The sequence below is a fragment of the Manis javanica genome, chromosome 9 (genome assembly GCF_040802235.1).
Source record: "Manis javanica isolate MJ-LG chromosome 9, MJ_LKY, whole genome shotgun sequence".
Classification (NCBI taxonomy): Eukaryota; Metazoa; Chordata; class Mammalia; order Pholidota; family Manidae; genus Manis; species Manis javanica.
In genome coordinates, this window is record NC_133164.1 from 100,426,018 (window position 1) to 100,443,411 (window position 17,394).

General features: G+C 36.6%; 1 protein-coding gene across 3 annotated transcripts; it reads left to right on the forward strand.

Moving 5' to 3' along the window:
* The first annotated feature begins 665 nt into the window (after window positions 1–665).
* Window positions 666–13,196, forward strand: HAUS1 (HAUS augmin like complex subunit 1). Of its 3 annotated transcripts, none has more exons than XM_073212989.1 (10): window positions 666–938; window positions 1,699–1,873; window positions 5,684–5,819; window positions 7,036–7,170; window positions 7,988–8,111; window positions 8,499–8,564; window positions 9,350–9,421; window positions 9,671–9,718; window positions 10,680–10,764; window positions 12,022–13,196. In XM_073212989.1, the coding sequence occupies exons 1-9, from the start codon at window positions 681–683 to the stop codon at window positions 10,728–10,730; spliced, it is 1,065 nt and encodes a 354-aa protein (XP_073069090.1). In that variant the 5' UTR covers window positions 666–680; the 3' UTR covers window positions 10,731–10,764; window positions 12,022–13,196. The 3 variants fall into 3 exon arrangements, with proteins under 3 accessions (XP_073069090.1, XP_073069089.1, XP_073069091.1); XM_073212988.1 differs by lacking the exon at window positions 12,022–13,196 and adding an exon at window positions 11,804–11,921; XM_073212990.1 differs by lacking the exon at window positions 12,022–13,196 and adding an exon at window positions 11,804–11,921 and having other exon boundaries at window positions 797–930.
* Window positions 13,197–17,394: the final 4,198 nt, after the last annotated feature.

Below are 17,394 nucleotides of genomic sequence, written 5' to 3' on the forward strand. Positions count from 1 at the left end.
CCCAAGAATGGACTAACAGTTACCAAAGGGAAAGGGAGTGGGGAGGACAGGTGGGAAGGGAGGGATATGGGGTGGGGAAAAAGAAAGGGGGCATTATGATTAGCATGTATAATGTGGGGGGGGCATGGGGAGGGCTGTTCAACACAGAGAAGGCAAGTAGTGATTCTACAGCATCTTACTATGCTGATGGACAGTGACTGTAATGGGGTATGTGGGGGGGACTTGACTTGGTGATGGGGGGGTCTAGTAAACATAGTGTTCCTCATGTAATTGTAGATTAATGATACCAAAAAAAAAAAAAACCAGGAAAGCACATAGAAAAACTATATATGCTGTGCAAATATGAAGAAGTTTGCATATTGTCACCTACAGAGTGGTGAGGAGAAGAGAGAACTTTAGGGAAGGTGGGAAATGAATGGAAGAATGGCTGAGTGGCAGTGACAGTGCCAGCAGTTAATGTTTTGAAGTCTGCAGCGCATTTAGGTCTTTGGTAGTGGAAACTAAGGGATAAGGTTGCTCTAGCGCCAGGCTAAAATAAAAAATTTAAGTTAATGTACTCACTGTGGAAGAAACAACATCTGCTATCCAAAAACAAGATTCAGTTTTTTTAAGAAAGTGAAATCAAGTGAGAAATAAAAATATAAGAAGAAAACATCCTGGTTCTACATCTTGTCCTGGAGATGATACCATGGAGAGCGGACAGAGCCTCGAGGTGGCAAGCGAGGAGCGATTGCAGCGCTGGCGCCTTAGACCAGCCTTGTCCAAAGACTCAGCAACCCCCAGTCCTAGCAAAAACTACAACTCCCAGATATCCCGGGTCCTGTAGGGGGCGAGGCACCTCCAGAGCGAGCGCGGCTCCTCTTCCCGCGACGAGCTTCTCGAGAAGAGGCGGGAGCGGCGGCTATGGAGGCGCGCAAGAAGGAGGAGCAGGTGATGAGGTGGGAGTGGGTATCTGTGGCCGCCTGGCAGCCGCGTCTGGGACACTCGCCTGCGATTTCCTGGGGCTCGCCACGTTTACTTTCTTCCTCCCCCCTCTCCAACCCTCTCAGACTCCCTGTTCCTTTAGTCCTGCCTTCCCGATCTGCGCGCGCCTAAATCCTCACCTGGAAGGACGTTTTTCCCTTCCCTTTCCAGGCCTTTCTTCGCATAGGCTCTGGCATGTAGACGGGATAAGGAGCCGGGTGCAAAACCCCTCCCAACAGACTGGAGTGGGGTTTACAGTATGTTAATTTCTGAACCCACACTCACCTTCCAGCCAAGCTCCGCTGTTCACTGATGCTTCCTACTCGAATTTTCACACCAGACCTGCTTTCCCGTCCTTCCTCCCAACTCTAGGAATATCCCAGGTCTATAGTGTGTTGGGACCAACTCTCTTCAGACTTTGCACGTTACAATAATGCTTTAGCACCTGTATATTGACCTTTAAAATTGTTGGAGTGATGCAAATTACCAGCCTATACTGATTTTGTGGCTTTAGGAAAGGATGGATTGTTTTCTGGTAATTTTGTTCATTGTGCTTACTCACTTTTACTTCCCTACGTCCTGTACTGTCTCCCCAAAGACAAATTAGGATGTTAAGTACGTAGGACTCCAGAATATTCACAGAAAGCACGTTGTTCGCTTCTGATCACTAATATTTGCTTCATGCCGTTAACAATAAACAAGGCTTATAATATTTATCTTACTTTTAACGGTTAGGTTGCTGTGTGGTTGAAAAAAATATTTGGAGATCATCCCATTCCCCAATATGAAGTGAATCCACGGACCACTGAGATTTTACATCATCTTTCAGAACGCAACAGGGTCCGGGACAGAGATGTCTACCTGGTAATAGAAGACTTGAAACAGAAAGCAAGTGAATATGAATCAGAAGGTGAGATTTAACTTCGGAGTTTTGAATACTAACCAGAGTTAACCACATTCTATAATGCTAAAGTAGATGAGATTAATTAAGTGTACACTACTAGTTAGTTTTGCTTCATTTTACCCAGATTTGTCTCCCACTCTGTTATAGTAACTTAATAAATCATCAATCTTATTTTCTGTTGGTTCTCTGATAGCAAAACAGTAAGCACTAAAAGATAAGAGCTAAACTCAGCCTGACATACAAGATGCCTCTGGTTTCCCACTTACTTTCTACTTTGGGTCTGTTTCCAGCCCCCATGCTTTAATTACAGTGAGCCGTCAGGACACCCGAGGTGGCAGCCATGAATTATGAGACTTGAACAAATTGTTCTATTGCAGTGTATTCATGGGATTGCATTAGAATTTTCTGCTTTGCATGTATAGCTTGAAGAAGTGCATTCAAAACCCCTTTTGTTTTTATAATGCTAACTACAAATGAAAAAAGACTGATAAAAACTTTTTTATGGATGGGAATATACAAAAAAGAAAGGGAGTGAGACCTACATTTGCACTATATTTAAACACGTGCATGGCATGGTTACATACAATGTTTTGAATATAGTACAGTTTATGTTGTAATTCTACTGCATGTGTGCTTTTCTCCAGTTTTCTTCAAAAAATTAAAATAAAATTGACTTTTGCTTTGGTGTACTCTTTTAGCACACATGGATTCTGAAACCCACCCGCACAATCAGGATACAGAACAATTGTCACTCCCCAGAGCCTACTACTTGGTCATAGTCTCCCATACATGTGCCTTTAAAATTGTTTTATTTTTAAATGATTTTATTTTTATAGTTATTAAAATACAGCATAGAGAAAGGGGCTTTGAATCCAGAAAAATCTTATATTATAAGAGCTTTCTTTTTGTCTACAATACCCTGTGATGAAAAAATCTAAGGATTTTCAAATTAAGGTTACTTATGTCTGTCCTCAAGTACCTTTTAGGGTGACACATATTAAATAGCAAATGTTTCTATTATTAATACAAAATTTTGACACTTATTTCCATACTTGAGTATCTAGAAGAGTCCTGCCACCATTGATATGTTAAATCTGCACCTCATATACTTTAATCATTATTCTTCTTTTTTAAGTGTTCCCTTTTAGACAGTGAAGGTATCAAGCAGAAAACAAAATTTGTGGAACCTTATAACAAGTACACTTGTAAGGAGTTCTGCTTCTTTGGTTTGTAAATCTAAGCTTTGAGTAGTGATATCATATAGCTCTCTGGACTTGAATGACTTTTAAACTAAAAATCATTTTTTAGATAGTTTTTATTTCTATACCATACAGTTCTTTGCAGCACATGAGACTGGAACATTTTAGAAATATTTTTAGGAATTGGGAAAAGATGTAAAAGTTGTACATGAAGACTTTTTAATCATGATAAATACAGATGAAACTCTTGAAACCATTTATTTTACATGTTGTCAGTTCTTCAGTTGAGGAAAATGAAAAGATATTGCCCTGGCTGGAACCTCGAGTAAAATGTTGAAAAATGGGGAAAGAGTGCACATCCTTATCTTTTTCCTGATCTTAAAGGAAAAGCATTCAGTCTTTACCATTAAGTATAACGTGGCTGTGGGCTTTTTTGTAGATGCCCTTTATCAAGTTGGGGGAGTACCATCTATTCTTAATTTATTGAGTGCCTTTATCATGAAAAGGTACTGGAGTTTTCAAATGCTTTTTCTGTGTCTATTGAGATGAACATTTGACTTCTGTCTTTTATTCTATTGATATGATATATTAATTGACTTTCAGATGTTGAACCAACATTTATTCTTAAGATAAATCCATATCTTCACAGTGTATATTTTTTTTATATGTTGCTTGATTCAGTGTACTAGTATTTTGTTGAGGATTTTTGCATTCATGTTTTTAAGAGATACTGTTCTCTGCTTTTCTTTCCTTGTGATGTCTTTGTTTGGTTTCAGTATCAGGGTAATACTGGCCTCATAGAAGGAGTCGAGATGTATTCTCTTCTATTTTTTGGAAGAGTTGGTGAAGAATTGATGTTAATTCTTCTTTATGTATTTGATAGAAGTCAGTGGTAAAGCCTACCAGGCCTGAGCTTTCCTAGGTTGTCTGAATTGTTGGGTATAATTATTCATATAGTCCTTTATAATCTTTTTTGTTAAGTAGGTAAATCAGTGGGATGTCCTCACTTGCATTTCTGATTATAGTAATTTGAATCTTCTCTCTTTTCTTCTTCATCAAATCAGTGGAAGGTTTTTTTAATTTTGTTGATCTTTTATGAAAATTAGCTTTAGGTTGTATTGATTTTTCTCTATTTTTCTATTTTCCATTGCATTAACTTTTGCTGTAATCATTATTATGTCCTTCCTTTGGCTTGCTTTAAGTTTAGTCTGCTCTTATTTTTTCAATGTTACAAGGTGGTAGGTTTGACTATCGATTTGAGATTTTTCTTTATAGGATTTGTAATTAAATTTCCCTCTGATCACTGATTTAGATGCATCCGATAAGTTTTGGTATGTTGTATCTTCATTGTCCTTCATCTCAAAGTATTTTTTAATTTCCCTTTTGACTTCTTCTTGACCTATTGGTTACTAGAAGTGTGTTAATTCTGCATATTTATGAGCTTCACAAATTTCTTTTAAATTTCATTCCATTATGAAAAGAGAATACTTTGTATTATCTTGTTCTTTTAAACTTGTTTTGATTTGTTTTATGACCTAGCATAAAGCTGTATTCTGGAAAATGTTTCATATATGCTTGAGAAGACTGCCTCTACCCACTGAATGGGAGAAAACATTTGCAAATAATGTATCTGATAAGGGGCTTTTATCTACAACATATAAAGAATTGTTACAACTCAATAGTAAAAAGACAGGTAACCCAGTTAAAAATGGGTAAAGGATGTGAATGTACGTTCCTCCCAAGAAGATAAACAAAATGGCCAGTAAGGCAGCGTTTTAGCCATCAGGAAAATGCAAATTAAAGTCACAGTTCTATTTTGCACCTACAAAAAGGGCTACAATCAAAAAGACAAACATTCAGGTCTTGAGTTTCACTGATCATTATTCAGTTTCCTAAATGATCACTGTGCAAAAAAAAGGCAATAATTGGTGGTGCAGATGTAGAGGCATTAAAATGTACACTTACGTGGGAATGTAAAATCATACAGTTGTTTTAGAAAACAGTCTGGCAGTTCTTCAAATGATTAAACAGAGTTACCATATGACCTGTAGTCCATTCCTAGGTACCCAAGAAATAAAAACACCTGTCTATTAAAAATCTGTACATGAATATTTATAGCAGCATTATTCATAATAGTCAAAATGTGAAAGTAACCCAAATCCGTAAGTGTGTGAATGGATGACTAAAATGCAGCTGATCCATCCAATTGACTATTCACCATAAGAAGGAAAGAAGTATTAATACCTGCTACAGCATGGATGAGCCTTGACGGCATTATGCCAAGTGAGGGAAGCCAGGCACAAAGGACCACATATCGCATTATACCATTTATATGAAGGGTCCAGAATAGGGAAATGAATGGAAAGAGACAGAATGTAGATTAGTGATTGCTAGGGCCTCATGGGTTTGGGGAATTAGAATAAGATGTCTAAAGAATGGGGTTTCTTTTTGGGGTGATGAAAATATTCTGAAATTGATCACATTGATGGGTGTGCAACTCTGTGAATATACTAAAAGCCACTGTATTCTGTACTTTAGGGGATGGGTTGTATGATATGTGAAGATTTCAATGAAGGTATTAAACATCTTAGTTACTATAGCACTCTTACCTTTTCAGCCAAGCATCTTCAAGACCTTCTCATGGAAAGTGTGAATTTTTCCCCTGCCAGTCTCTCTAGCACTGGTTCTAGGTATCTGACTGCCTTGGTTGACAGCGCAGTGGCCCTTGAAACAAAGGATACCTCACTAGCTAGGTAATTCTTGTGACAATTTTAATTTCTAGAATCATATATGCTATAAGGTCTATACCTAGAGATTTCTGTTTCTCAGGGTAGTTTATATAGGAAATTAACAATAAATGCAAAAATACCTAATATAGTTAGCTCCTTAAATCACTAGTGAGTTTATGTAAGTAATTCAGATGCTTGGTATTGCTTAAGATTTAGTGTTTTCTTCTTCCAGGATTAGGTTTGTAAACGTAGTCCTAATATACATTCGCAAGTGATTAGGTGTTACTTACATTGTTCCCTATAAGCAATAATAAAAGCAATAAGCTAAATCATCTAATTGAGCATAGTGAATTTTGGTCATGTCCCTACCTAATTGGGTAGAGTTGGTTAAGGACCTTTGTTCTTTCTGACGGGCATACCACCTATATGATGACATTATTCTTCCAACAATCCTAAAAGGAAGCTGAAGCTCAGAAGGGGTGTGTTAAATAACTTCTCTGAGCTAGTAAATGGCAGAGTTGAAATTCAAACCCAGTCTGACACCAAAGTCCATATGGTTATCATGGGTGGCCACAGCTTGGCTAGGACTACCGCTGTGACTTATAATCAGAGGACTGTACAGCTAGTCTGCTTACTTGCTAATATAAGGGCTTAGAATTTATATATATGCTCAAAGAGTAGTGTTTCAAGTATAAGAATATATAGGCTATATGGCAGCAGAAATCTAGACTTGAATTAAGTCAGTTCAGCAGATACAATACCAATTAGTACTAAGCATATAACTACATATACATATAGAGAGTTATATGTGTATATAAGAATTTACTTATAACCATATAGATAGATAGGCAAGGGGAAACAAAGATGAATAGAATAATAACTGTCAGCAAGGGTAATCTGCTCATGGTCAAATAAGGGAGATGGACATTTAAAACTATAATATAGTGTGACAGCTGCAACAGTACAAGAAGGTACCAGCTGTAGCTGAGTAGCACAGAGAAGGGTAGTGAATTCCAGAATGAGAGTAAATCTTATTTGAGGTGTGAAGGACAAATGAAGATTTGCCAGCTGAGTAAGGGTTTTCCAGGCAGTAGGAATAGCATGTAAAAAATGCATAGAGGTATGAAGCAGCTTGGTTAATAGAATAATCTGCATAGAGGTAAAATCATTGTTTGACATGAGGAATAATTATAATTTTGTCCTTAATGTCCATCTATTGTGACCCAGATTCTTTTTTTAGTTTTATCCCTGCAGTGAACAATTTGACCTCTGACCTTTTTCATACCAAATCCAAAAATGAAGAAATCAAGCTTGAATTGACAAAACTTCAAAAAAATCTAACTGCAACTTTAGTATTAGAAAAATGTCTACAAGAGTAAGTAATTGAGTTTGAAGTGGTGATCATTTTTATCATAAAGGCAGTAACAGAACATTGTCAGATTGAGTTTTGGCAATAGATATGATTTAAAACAACATGTTAGAAAACGGGGTCCATAAAATATATTTTTAAGTAGAAAATAACTTGGGTGGAGGTAGTAGGTGGTTGGGTAAGACTATAACCTCTTAATGCAGTTTCTTACCTTTTTTCCCTCTTTTACAAATAACCTGGGTTTTGTCATTTTCAAAATGCATATGAATTTTAACTTATGTACTGTGGTGCAACTTAAAGTCACATTATATTTTGTTGCCCTTCCTTACTAGAGTTGTGGTATCCCTCTTAATGCTCTGGACCTTCTTTGGGTTCCAGTTGCCCCAGAGAGGAGATGCTGTGGATCAGGAGTATGTATATGTACTGTCGAATAGATTTTCAACAAATACTGAATATGTAGATACAAGGTACTGTGTCATATCATGTTTAGGAGAGAGGACTTTGGAGCTTCCATGATTCAAATTGGCTTTAGGATACATTAAATCATTTTTTTGAACAGCAGATCTACTTTCTTCAAGAATAATTGGCACAATATCTTAAACTTACTTAGTATTTCTTGAGAAAAATCCCAGATGCAACATGGCGGGGAAGATGACCTGGGAGAACGTATGGCAGCTAGTCTGGGATACAAAATTGATGGTAGAAAATTCAGCAAGTATTTTATCTTCTCCTGGGTAGTCCAGAGGAATCCAAGAATCAGTTGACTTTCTTTTTTATAATAATTTCACTGAGAAGGAAATGTTTTCAACATTACTTTTTAAAGGGATCTCAAGAAGGCAGAGTTGCATCTGTCTGTGGAAAGGGCCAAAGTTGACAATCGTCTTCAGAATATGGGCTTCCTAAAAGCGAAGTCAGAGGAGTTCAAATTTGGAATCAGAGCTGCAGAGGTTTGTATGAAGAACTGAATATATTTAGCTGTCTTCAGACATCTTTTCGACCATCATCCTCCCAACTGGGCAGTATTATTATTCCCTTTTTACAGACAAGGGAACTATAGAGAAGATAGGTAACTTGCCCAAAGTTGCATAGTTACTTAGCAGATCCAGATTAAAACTCAGGTATCCAGGCTCTGAAGTGCATGCTGTTAAGCCCTGCACACGTCTTGTCACAAATCTGTGACTAGAATGATTTACATGCAACATAAAAACCCTAGATACATGCAGTCTTTATCTTATTTGTAGCTTCTCTTTACTGTGTTAACATGTTGAAAGTAATTCATGATAGTCACTTTCAAAATAATTTTTTTAACTGAACTCCCTTCTTTGTAATTGTAGGAGCAACTTTCAGCCAGAGGCATGGATGCTTCGCTGTCTCATCAGTCACTAGTAGCACTCTCAGAGGTGAGCTTGAACCCAGTTTGACTTTACTTAAAATCTTAGTGCACAATCTGCTTTTTCATCTGTTCCTTTTATAGAGGTTTATTCACAGTTGACTTTATTTCTTTTCATTCTCTCTGTACTTTATGTTCCCCAGTATTTATGTCTTATTACTTGTTTAGCTGTATGTATATTCTCACATTTGTTTGCTTTCCTTCATTTATTACTACATGCTAGAAACTCTTTGCTGGAGTTATATGTTACTAATTTATTCATTAAACAAGTTTTTTAGGGACTATGTGCTAACCATACAGGTTCTCCTTTTTCTCTTTCCACGTACAGTAAAAATGCAGGCCTCCAAACTCCTGTGGAATACAGTTCTGGGTTTTTAGGTTGTCTAAGGGTTTCATCTATTTTGCTGGGAAAAGGGCTTTTAAAAAATTTTATTGGTCTTAAGATTTTTTTTGTACTTTGCATTTTATAGTCTAAAGTTGACAGTTGTTCCCTTATGTTTTGTTCTCTTACATTTTGATTCCTCTTAATCACATCATTTTGTATTCCTAGACAGCATACTTAAGTCCTATTCTTAACAAATGGGAATATGACTTTACTGTTTTAAGCACCTTATATAGATTCTTTCCATTGGAAGTGAGTTTGTTATTCATTTATCTTTTAAGCTCTTTGGTACATTATTTTAAATATTCCTAATGTTAATGCTTTATCATGTTTGATTTCAGAAATGAGTGGTGTTTAGTTGCATTGTGAATATCTCCATCATTCTGTGGCTCTTGTGTTTTTTCCATCCCCAGAAATTGGCAGAATTAAAAGGACAGACTGTACCTTTGAAGAAAAAATTGGAGTCCTATTTAGATTTAATGCCGGTAATTATTTTTATGAGTAATAAAAAAAAGTCATCTCCTCTGGCTTTCCCCAAGGGCACTAAATTATCATGAAAATATTGGGTCCATGTTTAAGGATCTAAAATCTGTACTGAATGTCAGTACTGCATATACGTTGGATATACTCTCTGTAGGGATTTTTTGCCTTTTGAAAAGGATTGTTGCAGTTTTTTCCCTTTGAGTCCTAGTTGAGCCAATATAATCTTTCCTTGTTTTATTTTTCTTTAAAAGAATCCATCTCTTGCTAAGGTGAAAATCGAAGAAGCAAAGCGAGAATTAGTAAGTAGTTCCATTTTTTTCTTCAGCTTTTTTAAAAAGAAAGAAAACCCCAAGGGTGCTGTGCATCATTCTCATGCATCTTTTAAGAACTTTTTGGCATATGTATATATATATTTTTCCAAAAAACATACAGAGTTGTCTTCATATCTTTTTAAATTTTTGCATAGATTGTTACCAGGTAGAAACGGGGGGCTGAGAGACAGAATTGTCTAAGCAAAAGGAATAGACAAAGACATAAGAGCTGATCAGTGGAGGACTTTTCCAAGTTTTGGCAAACGATACAGTCTAGTTTCTTAGGTGTATGCAGGGAAGATAGGGCTGAAGATGGTCAACTGGTTTGTAATATAAGAGACCTTAAATATAATGTGGGTTGAATTTGGAGACTGTAGAGGACCATTGGAAATTTCTGTGTCTTTCCCCTAAAGGGAAATGTGATTAAACTTTGGTTTTTTGATCAGCCCAGATCTCTAGGAAGATTATTCTGGAGTCATTATATAGGATGAATTAGAGGAAGGAGAAAGAAAATTGCAGAAATCAGTTAGCTTACATAGGCCAGATGAGAAGTAATGAGAACAGTGACAAGGGGATTGGAAAGAGGTGATATAAGAGACATTGTGGAAGTATGGTGCTTAAGGAGTGAAGGTCAGAAAAATCTGCAGGTATCACTGCCCTAATTCATCTCTCTAAAAGGTTGTTTTCTTTCTCCTTTAGATGTTTATTAGAATTAGAGTTCGAAACTTTTGGGATGTGGGAAGGGAGGTAGATAAAAAAGCAAAGGATTGTAAAAGCATATTTAATATTTGTAATGGATTATAAAAGCATATTTAATATTTGTAATGGTATTTTAAAACATTTGTTTTAATTTTTTTTTGCTTCCCTTGTTTTTAAATAGCATTTGAAGTTAAAGCCCCTGTTTTATGTCCTTATTTCTAGTATTTATGATATTTCTTTCTTCCTTTAGGATACCATTGAGGCTGAACTTACAAAGAAAGTAAATATGATGGAACTGTGACCAGAGCCAAATATGCTTCATCTTTCCTAACAAAGTAAATGAAATGAGACTTTAAAGAATTGTTTCCTCTTGGCATTCCTTAATAACTTAATTTCTGTGTTCTTACATGAGATAATAATATCATTATTGATAGAATAGTGGTTTCTGGTTGTGTATTGCATTTTTCTGCCCAAATACATAGTTTTCATATTACAAAGTATTTGCGGTTGTCTATATTGCTGGTGGGTGAGTGTCATTTAGTAATTCTGTTTGGTGAATGTCATGATAGTTGTCAGGCCATCACTCATTGAGTCAACTACATGAGGAAGGAGGAAAACTTGACAGTCTAGTATTTTTCTCCCATTCCTCCCTCACCAGGGCTTTGCTGTCGTCCTTTCTGATTAGCTCACCTGCCTGTCTCCAAATGCTAATATATGCAGGAATTTAGTTTATGAAAAAGATGACCTTTTAAATCAGTCACAGAGAGATAAGTTCAATATGTGGTGCTAGATCCACTATTTCACACCTATGTCAGGATAATTCCAAAGGATTAAATATTTTAAAGAGATAGTAAAAGAAATCATGGAGGAGTTTTAATGTTTTGATTTTTCAATAATCATGGAGTCAGAAACATGTGACCAAAATTCAGGAGCCATAAATGAAATATTTGAAAATTTTGAAATACTAAAAATTCCTACATGGCAAAATCTTTCAGAAGCAAAACAATCAAAGGACGTGACATATGTGGTGGGGGTAAAAAGAAAGAGAGACTTCACTGTGTATCTTTTAATACTTTTAAAGATTTTGTACCATTCGATTAAGAAGCAGTCAGTTTTTTTTAAAGACCTATCCTAATGACCTGAAAAATTGACCTTTCTTTTTTCACAAATAGGTAGCTAAATATAATATAAAATGCAAGAGGCATTTATATCCTCTTCTGGAAATAGTCTGTATCTTTTAGCCATTTAGGAATTGGAGTTGATCTTTTTCTTAACATCTTATAGGAGTTTAATATGTATCAGCTAAATTCATCTTGTGATTTTAGTTGTAAACATTTCTCCAACTTTGTCATTCATCTTTTGACTTAATTGCAGTGCTTGAGTCACCAGCAGAATGGGACAGGCTATTACAGCTTCTGCTCCTTGGGAAGCATGGGAAGCTGGCTATTGAGTAAGACGTGCAGCCTGAATAAAAAGATGTTCCTCATCAAAATGTGTCCAAAGCTACTTTAAGAGTGGACTGAGAATTGTGTGTGGATGGCCTTGGAGCCTGTTTGTTTGCCAGGGGAACTTTTTCTTGTGCTTTTTCACAGGAGCATGTGACAGAACGCTCACCATAGTCTGGCTATGACCCCAAGTCTGGACTTCTAATGTCCTGGGTTTGATAAGACACCAGCCGAAGAGGCCACTCTGCCAGCCTTATTTAGTGTCATGATGCCCAGATGTACTGATGTTGTTACTTAGCACAGCTTCTTCTGACATTGTGTGGGTATATAATTTTAGGTTTATCTAATATTGCCCAGTTCTCACATTTACAGTTTTCTTTAAATTCTGCAGCAGCAATTATTGGTTGACACCTGCTTCCACTGTATTGGGGGAGATAATGTTTTCTCTGCCTCTTCAGGATCCATATTCTCTGTGCTAGTTCAGACACTGAACATGAATTCTAGCTCTTATACCACCTACCAATGTGACCTTAAAGACATCATGTAAACTCTCAGGAGTCCAATGGAATAATACTTGCCCTACCTCCTTTATCATTCATTCACTTATTTATTAACAAGTTTTATTAAACACTATGTGTCAGGTAGTGGGGCCACAAGGGTAAGCAAGAATCTCCTCAGTCTCAGAGAAGCAGTTTATAAATTCACAGAATATCAGACTGGAAGAGATTGTCCTGTCCAAATTTTAGTCTTCTAGACAAGGAAACTGAGGCTCAAAGAAGTAAAATGACTGCCCAGATGTCACATCCAGTCAGTGACTGAGTTGGGATTGGAATCCCGATTGCTTAGTTCCCAACCCAGAGATTTTTTCTTGGTATTACCTGCACTTGTCTACCTAGCTTTTAACTACTTAGAAATCTAGACTGGGGATGTCCAACCTTCTCAAATGTGAAACAAAACAAAACACCCTTAAGAAAATAACAGAAAACTCCAAACTACTTTTAACCACAAAAGTAATACTTGATCATTTCAAATAATTCCAGCACATAATTTGAAAACACATAAATAATTAAAAGTCTGAGTCCTTTCCTACTTTTGTCCACAGTTCTACTTACCAAGAGTGAATCCTTCTAGACTTTTATCTGTGCAGAGCTGATATTATATATATTATATTATTTTATAATATAACATTCATATTTTTCAAAATGTCAGTAGTCCCCTCCTTTAAAATTCTTTTTTGTTTTATTTATCCATTATACAGTTGATGGACATTTGTGTTACTTCCATTGGGGTTCTTATGAATAAAGATGCTTTGTATTCCCATACCTGTCTTGGTACACATATATTTGCGTTTATTTGAAGTATATACCTAGGACTAAAATTGCTGATATGTTCAAATTTAGAAAGTGCTGCCAAAACATTTCTCAAAATGATTATATTAACTTACACTCTGACCAACTGTGTATGAGAGATCCAATTGCTCCACATCTTCATAAATCCTTGATATTGTCATTAAGAAATTTAGCCATTTTGTGGGTGTTAGTATTATCACATTGTAGTTTTACTTTGCAGTTGCTTGATTACTCATCAGGTTGAGAACATTTTCTATACTTGTTGACTATTTGGGTAGCCTATTTTGTAAATTGCCTGTTTAGTCGTTTAACCATTTTTCTTTTAGGCTATTTGCCTTTTCTTAGTGATTTGTTGTTCTTTATATATTCTGGTTCTGAGGTCTTTATCAGCCGTAAATACTGCAAATATCTCCTCATTGTATGGATTGCCATTTTACTCTTTTATTGTATATCAATTTTACCTCAAAAAATCTGTTAGAAAATGAAATAGCAAAATAAGAGATACGGGTTTTCTTTTATAATATTCTTGGATAAGATTCAATTTTGTTTTAAAAATTAAGCTTCCAAAGCTTCCATTATTTATTTATTTGTTTGTTTGTTTTTCTTTCCTTAGGGAGCTTGTATTTTATTTATTTTTTATTGAAGTATCGTTGATGTACAATCTTATATTGGTTTCAGATATAGAACACAGTGGTTCAACAGTTATCCATATTATTAAATTCTCACCCCAACTAGTGCGGTTACTGTCAACATAGGAGGATGTTACAGAATCATTGACTATATTCTCCATGCTGTACTACCATCCCTGTGACCAACTTATATTATGATTGAGAATTTCTGTGCCCCTTTGTCCCCCAACCCCAACCCCTGCCCCATGGTAATCACTAGTCACTTTTCAGTGTCAGTGAGTCTACTGCTGTTTTGTTCATTCTGTTTTGTTTAGTTTTTATACTCCACAAATAAGTGAAACTATATGGCATTTTCTTTCTCCTTCTGGCCTATTTCACTGAGCATAATACCCTCTAGATCCATCCATGTTGTTTCAAATGTCAGGATTTCTTTTTTTCTTTATAGCTGAATAATATTCCATTGTATATATATACCACATCTTTATCCATTCATCTATTGATAGACACTTAGGTTGCTTCCATATCTTGGCTATTGTAAATAATGTGGCAATAAACATAGGGGCATATATACCTTTCAAATCAGGTATTTTGTTTTCTTTGGATAAATTTTATGTCTTAATAGCATCTTTTGATGAATAGAATGAATGTCTAATATCCAATTTACCAATTTTTTCCTTTTTTATTAGTGCTTTTCACCTTCATTTTAAAAACTATTTTCACTGGGTTTAGATGTATAGGTTGGAAATTAATTTCTTTTTGCTCTTTAAATATATAATTCAAGTATTTTCTTTCATTGTGTATTAATTTTCTATTACTGTATAACTATTACCACAAACTTACCATCTTAAAACACATTTATTATCTCACAGTTTCTGGGTCCTTGACAAGGCTGCAATTAAGATGTTGATCAGGAATGGTTTCTCATCTGGGGCTTGAGTAGAAAAGGATCTCTTCCCATCTTTACTCAATTTGTTGAGTTTGTGGGACTGAGGGCTTCAGTTTCTTGCTAGCTATCAGCTAAGGCTGCCCTTAGTGGCTACTAATAGCCACCCAAAGTCCCTTGCCATGTGAAGTTCCCCAACATGGCCACTTCTCAAAGCCAGTAAGGGGAGAATGAGACCCAGTAAGAAGGGTACCATGATCTTATGTATCATAAGCCTGTGGTCTTAGAATTGATATGCTCGTGTATATAACTTTGTACACCTCATCACTTTTGTCTTATTCTGTTGGTTAGGAGCAAGCCACAGGCCTTGCCCATAGTCAAGGGTGGATCATTCAAGGACGGGTCATACAAGGGTGTAAACACCAGGGGGCAAGGATCTTAGGGGCCACCCAAGAGTCTATCCACACATCAGTCTTGCTGAGAAATGACCCATCCATCTTAACATTGCTTATTTGAAAGTAACGTGTATTTCTTCGTCTGTGGCTGCCTCTGCTGCTTTGTCTCTTGCCTTTCTGGTACTCCCAATTACCTAGATTTTAGACTTTCTCACTGCATCTCATATCTCAGACACATTTTTCCTATTTTCCATCCCTTGTTTCTTCCAATTTATTTTCCATCTTTTTTCTCTCTCACTGTGGATATTTTTCTAGATCTCTATCTTCTAGGTCACTAATCTTGTTCTTGTTAATCTGCTGTTAAGACACATCTATTGCATTATTAAGTTACTGTGCTTTGCAGTTGATAATTTCCATTTTGTTCTGTTTTTTAAATACAACTTCCAATTCTCTGGCAAAGTTCTCCGTTTTGTCTTTTCTTGAACACATTAATCACATTTATTTTTAAAGCCCGTATCTGACGACTCCAGTATGTATCTCTATGCGTCTGCTACTATTCTCCTTTTTCTCTTGGCATAGTAATTTATTGGTGATTCTTACCTGGTTAGCAAAACTGAGTATGAAAAACTGGAGAACTTTTAGATCAGTGGCTCTGAAAACATGGCATCAGCACTCCCTGGGTATTTGTTAAAGATGAAATTCCTTGGTCCTACCCCAGATCTTCTGACTCAGAAACTTGGGACAGAGCCCAGGAATCTGTGTTTTATCAAAGAATCCAACTGATTCTGACGCACATTCAAGTTTGAACGCCACTGCACTCTATGACATAACTTTCCAATATATAGGAGAATTGTTTAACTTCTGGCAGGCAGTTTGAATAGGAGCGGTGACTGAGCTGAAGTAAGGTTGGTTTCCGTATCGGGGAAGCCTTTTTATTTCCCATTCACGCTTACTTCTAGATTCTAGCCCTGCAGGACTTCCTCCATGCAACCCCTCCACTCTCGTGGCCCCTGAACTCCCAGATTGATCTCCCCAGCACCATCAGGCTGCTCGGTCCTCTACCTCTTGACCTGTGCTGCTTACAAATGGAAGAATGCCTTAAGGAGTAAAAAACTTCAGACTGTTGGGTTCACTACTCTGAGCTTCCTTTCTTTCTGGGACCTTGGCAACTCAAGTTCCTACTGCTTTGGTTCTCCAAAACTCCAGATTTTTTTCTTCCTATCCTGCTGAAACCACTGAAAACTTTGCTCGATTCTCACCTCTTGGCAAACCAATTTTTGCTCAGCTTCTCAACATCTCTGTGCCACACCATTTATGATTCAGTACATTCCTCAAAGAGTAGGAAACACTCAGCTCGCAGTTTCCCTTCTATCTGGAATCTCTGCTCCTTGAATGTTGGCTGCCTGGGCAGTTCTCTGATTCCTTCAAACAACTTTCTTTTTTCATTTTTCTAGTCTTTCTAGTTCTCAGCAAAGGGTTTGATCTCCCTCATGCACCCACATTTATATTTTAACACAGATATCTCTATACCACCCCACTGTCTGGTGTTCACCACTTCAGCTCACATCCTTTTATAGGAAGCAAACTTCATCTCACGACCCTGTTGTCAGTTGGACATATGTTTATAACTGACTTACAGACTTCAGCAACACTGTGGACATAAAAAGTGCAAACACTAATTCATCTTTCATCTCTCCTTTTATTATTCACATGGGATGCAAGTAACAACATACCCATTCAGTTCAGTACTGGGTAGATGAAAGTCTAGTGGGTAAACCTCTAACCTCTAAGCCCTTGGGTCATCTAATAAAACTATTGCCCAAGGAAGAAATTCCAGAAGGGAGGTATCCAGGCTGTTCTCTGAGCAGCAGTATATACTTGGAATACAATGGGTATCTCAGAAAAATTTAAAAAGGGGGATGGCAGGGGGCCTCTAATATGGCCCCCAGTGACCCATGCCTTCTAGTATCCTATTTGTCTACACCCCTCATCTTGAGTGTGAGCTGAACTTACTGACTTCCAGCAAATAGAACTCATGGGACATAGTTATACTAAAACTGTCATTTGTCTGAAATTCAAATTTAATTGGGCATCTTGTATCTTTATTTGCTAAACCAGCAACCAGTGTGTATTCTTCACTGATGGTGTGTCTAAATTAGAATTCCAATTGCAAGGAGCCAATATTATGGGAGTCTTGACAATGGCAATTACAGCTTTGGTCATTAATGCAAGTAAATACTGGAAAGAAAATAGGTTTTGAGTCT

Excerpts from the sequence above, each read along its gene's own strand:
- HAUS1 (XM_073212989.1), top strand. The coding sequence starts at position 681 with ATGATACCATGGAGAGCGGACAGAGCCTCGAGGTGGCAAGCGAGGAGC. Across the intron at positions 8,112-8,498 it reads TTGGAATCAGAGCTGCAGAG|GAGCAACTTTCAGCCAGAGG; the intron begins GTTTGTATGAAG and ends TTGTAATTGTAG. Across the intron at positions 9,422-9,670 it reads CCTATTTAGATTTAATGCCG|AATCCATCTCTTGCTAAGGT; the intron begins GTAATTATTTTT and ends TTTCTTTAAAAG.